Source organism: Henckelia pumila, unplaced genomic scaffold (genome assembly GCF_033568475.1).
Source record: "Henckelia pumila isolate YLH828 unplaced genomic scaffold, ASM3356847v2 CTG_466, whole genome shotgun sequence".
In the NCBI taxonomy this organism is placed as follows: domain Eukaryota; kingdom Viridiplantae; phylum Streptophyta; class Magnoliopsida; order Lamiales; family Gesneriaceae; genus Henckelia; species Henckelia pumila.
This window is the reverse complement of record NW_027331833.1, coordinates 2,765,758-2,771,092: the sequence shown is the minus strand read 5'-3', so window position 1 is coordinate 2,771,092 and position 5,335 is coordinate 2,765,758. Positions and strand designations below refer to the sequence as shown.

General features: G+C 33.9%; 1 protein-coding gene across 2 annotated transcripts; it reads left to right on the top strand.

The window, feature by feature from the left end:
• The first annotated feature begins 2,307 nt into the window (after window positions 1-2,307).
• LOC140872577 (cytochrome P450 CYP749A22-like) lies at window positions 2,308-4,797 on the top strand. Of its 2 annotated transcripts, none has more exons than XM_073275460.1 (5): window positions 2,308-2,731; window positions 2,853-3,076; window positions 3,474-3,655; window positions 3,808-4,186; window positions 4,261-4,797. In XM_073275460.1, the coding sequence occupies exons 1-5, from the start codon at window positions 2,467-2,469 to the stop codon at window positions 4,687-4,689; spliced, it is 1,479 nt and encodes a 492-aa protein (XP_073131561.1). In that variant the 5' UTR covers window positions 2,308-2,466; the 3' UTR covers window positions 4,690-4,797. The 2 variants fall into 2 exon arrangements, with proteins under 2 accessions (XP_073131561.1, XP_073131560.1); XM_073275459.1 differs by having other exon boundaries at window positions 2,309-2,731; window positions 3,474-3,706.
• The last annotated feature ends 538 nt before the right edge of the window (window positions 4,798-5,335 follow it).

Sequence of the window (5,335 nt, the reverse complement as noted above, 5' to 3'; positions counted from 1 at the left end):
TACTTCTCACCGGAGTTATCCGGCTATTGTTTTGTTGTATGTGTCATTGCAATAGGAGGGAGTGGAACCGGGCAAAGGCGTACTTGAAGAACAAGGGAATGAGATGAACATAACGTGATGATCCGAGTTAGATGAGTTGAGTGAGCTGTCATGATGTAGAGTTGAATTCTAAACATGAGCATATTTTAGATACTTGTACCAAGACTTGTAGATGATTTAGTTGTTGTCTTGTTGATGTTTATAGGAATTGAGATGTGATGTAAATCCTTAAAACAACATGATGTATCTTGATATTGCTATAGAGCAATGTGTCTTGCATATTTTGGAAAGTCTTGATTTATGATTATAAGGCTTGTTATGATCTAATTGTATCCATTGTATAGCATGTTAGAATGCATGTTAGATGTTGCTATGGATTAGATCATGAATAAATCCTTGTTTGAGTTGATCTTGGATGGAAATGCATGAAGAACCATTTTTGACAGCAGCTGAGCATTTTTTTTCTGGTGCAGTGGCCTGCGCACGGGCGAGCAAGTACTCGCGCGCGCGCGAGCTAGCCCTTGAGACTTCGGGCACATTGGCCGGCGCACGCGCGAGGGGCGATACCCGCGCGTGCGCAGGGCAATCCATTTTAAAAAAAAAAAAATTTATTTATTCTTTTGTTTAGACATTGATTATTGTCTATTATTGTTGATTAATGTTTATTGAGAGATTAGAACTCGGGTCGTCACATAATCAAAAATATCTTTTACAAAATATTTGGATTTCCTTTTAATTGGGAAAAGAATTAATATTAACTTTTGATATTATAAATATTTATTTTTTAAAAAAATTGTATTCATGTTATTGAAAATTATAGAAACATATAATAATTATTTTCATCATTTTATATGCGAACACGGTCCCCGCGAACATGGAGTCCTGGATCCGCCCCTATTCCCACAATATATATTTTCTAATCACAACTTGTCTGAATATGCTTCATTACCAACCGACAGACCATTTTGTTTGTTTATTTATTTTTTGATTTTTTGATTTTTAATTTTTGAAAAACCAACTACAATTTCTCTTAAATATTTGATTTTTTTTATGACTTTGATCAACTATTTTATCGAATTTCAGTTTTAGTCCCATACAGGGGCGGCCCTGGCCCCGGGGAGCCAGGGCACGTGCCCAGGGCCCCACCCATGTGTGGGGCCCCAAAATTTTTTTTTTTAAAAATTATTATATATATATATTTATTTATATATAAATATTATATATTATTTTCTCACATAAAATTCATTCACATAAAAAAAGGGTATGAGTTTTTAATTTTGAGAGTTTCGATAATACTTTGCTCTTTTGTTAGTTTGTGGTTGCGTGCGATTACGTGAATTGACTATCAATAGTTTAAAAATTCAGAAAATAGAGAAGTACAAAATTTACGAAAATACACAAACGTTGAAACGCATTCAACAAAATGATCCATGGTATGAATTACAAGACTCCTGTTCAATTTTATTTTATTTTTGAATTTTGATATATTGTTTAATCTTATTTTGATTTAATGTTTTTGTTCACATATTTTGGTTTAAGGTAAGATGTTAATATTTGTTGTAATTTCACATAGATTCTGAAAATTCGAGGATTACAGGTCTGAAAATGAATATTTTTCCTATGATCGTGGTTGCGTATCAAATTTTATTGATTATTCCTGTGACTGTACATCAGTTGAGAAAAGTTTTTTCAAGTTAAAATTATTGAAATCTTATTTGAGAACCACAATGAGTCAATAAAAACTGAATGATTTGGCGATCATCTGCATAAAAAAAACATATTGGAATATATATATATATCTTATGACGACACAATTAATGATTTTGTTTCAAAAAACATAAGAAGAGCCAATTTTAAATAATATTTTTTGTTGATTAAATTATTTTAAAGAATTATGCAAACCTTATTTCATTTGTGTACTTTATTGATTTATGTATTTTGGTTTATTTTAATTATGTTATTTGAATTTATATATATATATATATAAGTTTTCAAGTTAATACGAAAGGGTCCATAGTTTAAATTTTGCTCAGGATCTCATTTTTCTTAGGACCGCCCCTGGTCCCATACCGCCTTATTTTTTGCAATTTCGATTATTTTCATTAAAAATGCTCATGTAACACGACAAATGTCAGTGTCACATCAATGTCTAATTGATCACATCAGCATAACATAGATTAAAATTGCACAAAAAATAAATAAAACAAAAATAAGAGAAGTTAACCTAAAATTTAACAAGGGAACCAAAATCGCAAAAAGAGGAACGTGGCATTCAATGTGTGTGTAGAGTTTAGAACAACCGATGAATTATTATAAACGAAAAACAGATAAAAAGTCAAGGTGATGGATGATATATATAAGCTCCCTTCATAAAGAACAGCATCAAGTCACTTCCATTCTTTCAAACAGAAATTCTTGATCGGAGAAATGATTATCCTTTTGTTTATCTGTCTATCATCCCTTTTACTATCAATCCCTTTAATTATCCTGTACAAGTTGTGGTTGATTCCATTCCGTATTCAGCTTGAACTTGAATCCCAAGGAATCAAAGGGCCCCCATACAAGTTCATCTATGGAAACACCAAGGAAATCATCCAAATGAAGAAGCAAATAAGCAGCACGCCCATGGATCTGTCACACGACATATTTCCAAGATTGCAGCCTCACTTGTATTCCTGGTCTAAGATTTATGGTAAAAATAAAAAAAAATAAAATCATTTCTCTCGATTCGTTTCGGGTATCTTTCGATATGTCACATGTTATTTCGTGATTCCACATGTTATTGATCATGTCGGGGAATTTTATTGAATCAGGCGACGTTTTCGTATTCTGGATGGGAGCTAAACCTTTCGTTGTGGTTATGGAAGATCGGATGATTAAAGAAATACTTAGTAATAAAGAAGGCAAGTGTACGAAGCTTAAAATTGAAGGGTACTTGCAGAAACTAGTGGGAGATGGGATTGTGGTGGCAGAAGGTGAAAAATGGTCAAAGCTTAGGAGATTGGCTAATCACGCTTTCCATGGAGACTGCTTAAAGGTCAAAATCATACATGTTTTTCTCACATGTAATTGTTTTTTTCAAAAAAAAAAGTATCTATGCTACCTGCCTTGTGATTAAAAAAAAAACAGGGGAGAACAAACTTTTTGTTCATGCAATTCAACTTGCACATTTTAAATTTTTGATCTATTTTTAATCGGTTGTTGATGTGACATTGTAAAATGATGACGTGACAAACAAATATATATTGCTGACATATCTGTCATGTCTGCATTCCATTGAAAAAAAGGACTAAAGTTGAAAAAATAGTGCTAGTTGATGGATGAAAATCATGATTTGAGCGATAACATGACAAAATGACAATTGTGTAAGTTATAGGATGAATGATGCTGTTTTCCCAAAAGCCCGAAATCGTAACAATAGATTCTGGGTTCAGGATATGGTTCCGGAAATGATCTCCAGCGCGAGAACAATGGTGGATAGGTGGATGAATTATGAAGGAAAGGAGATTGAAGTGTGCGAGCAATTCAGGCTTTTGACCTCGGAAGTGATCTCCAGGACGGCTTTCGGAAGCAGTTACTTGGAAGGGATAATGATATTCGAAACACTCACAAAGTTGTATGCCTTGATCTCCAGACACTCGTTTAAGATCAGATTTTATGGCTCTAAGTATGTGGTTAATTGTTATTAATTTATGCATGGATTTTCAAAATATGAGACCCTCAGTTCCAGATTACTCAATGCTTATAAGTTATATACTAATTCTGCAGAAAGCTTATTCAGACTGAAGATGACATTGAAGCCGACCGGATTGAGAAACAGCTACGTGTTTCTATCCTGGAAATCGTCAAGAAACGAGAAGCCGAAGCTAGCAAAGGGCAAGTTAATGATTTTGGAAGTGACTTTTTGGGATCTCTCCTTAAAGTTCACCATGACATGGATCCCAAAAATCGGGTGTCGGTCGATGAAATCATCGATGAATGCAAGACCTTCTATTTCGGTGGACAAGAAACTACTTACAGCTTACTATGTTGGAGCATTCTCCTGCTTGGAATCCACACGGATTGGCAAGAAGAAGCAAGAAAAGAACTGATTCAACTGTTTGGCCAAGAGAATCCTAACTCAGAAGGCATTGCTAGATTGAAGACTGTGAGTATGAACTTGATATCAGCTGAAATTTTTAAATCACAACTCGCACACATGATTTCTTTCTTGAAATGTAGGTAACCATGATCATCTATGAAACTCTGAGGCTATACAGTCCTGTGACGACTATTACACGAAGAACAGAGAGAAAAACTAAACTAGGGAAGTATCAGTTACCGGCAAACGTCAATCTGTTGATTCTTCCTCAAGCATTGCATCGAAATCCTGAAACATGGGGACAGGATGCCCACTTGTTCAAACCAGAGAGATTTTCCGAAGGATTGGCGAAATCAACAAATGGGAATTCCGTGGCATTCCTGCCCTTCGGTTCTGGACCTCGGATGTGTGTTGGCATGAATTTTGCATTTAACGAAGCTAAGATAGCGCTATCAATGATCCTTCAACGGTACAAGTTCACTATATCACCAAACTACGTTCACTCGCCGAATATAGTCCTCACTATGCAGCCTCAACATGGAGTTCAAATCTTACTGCAGCGGCTTTAAGCATAAGCCCGCATCATCAGTTGTCTTTAACATTGAAACAGAACTGCTATTGCTATTATCTCGAGTCAAAAATAGAAACAGAAATTTTTCATTTGACTGTTGGATCCATCCCTGATCACAAAAAGATTACAAATTCTATGAAACCGAAATACATGAAGCAAATTGTTGTCCAATATATGTTGCCACAAATAACGAATTCACATCTCCCAGCAGGGAGAGTATGCTCCTCCAGGAGCTATACTCCCCCCTTCTTTATTTGTTGACATGTGTCTCATTTCATTTGTTTATTACTTTTTCTTGTTTATTTTATATCTTCTTTCTTGCTTTCCACCCATTCTTTTGGTTGTTTTCTTTCTTATTTTCTCTTCCTTTTACTAATGTTTTTTTTAAAAAAAATTATATTTCATTATTTTATTTTTATTTCTAAGTTCTAACCATTGGTCAATTGGTCATTCATACCATCATCAAAAAAATACATCATCATAATAAGTTTTAAAACTTATGATGAATTTATATTTAGTAGAAATTTTTTTTAACTTCTTATCAATATTATAATCATCCACAAACAAATCATCATTGCGTCTTTCAATTATTTGTAATGTTTTTGTTAAATTTTAAAATTTTAAAGTAAGATAGTTTAACATTA

What these genes read in the sequence shown, in the direction of transcription:
- LOC140872577 (XM_073275459.1), top strand. Translation starts at nt 2,467, where the DNA reads ATGATTATCCTTTTGTTTATCTGTCTATCATCCCTTTTACTATCAATC. An exon ending in TTCCTGGTCTAAGATTTATG is followed by an intron (nt 2,732 to 2,852) that starts GTAAAAATAAAA and finishes TTATTGAATCAG; the next exon opens with GCGACGTTTTCGTATTCTGG. An exon ending in ATCAGATTTTATGGCTCTAA is followed by an intron (nt 3,707 to 3,807) that starts GTATGTGGTTAA and finishes CTAATTCTGCAG; the next exon opens with AAAGCTTATTCAGACTGAAG.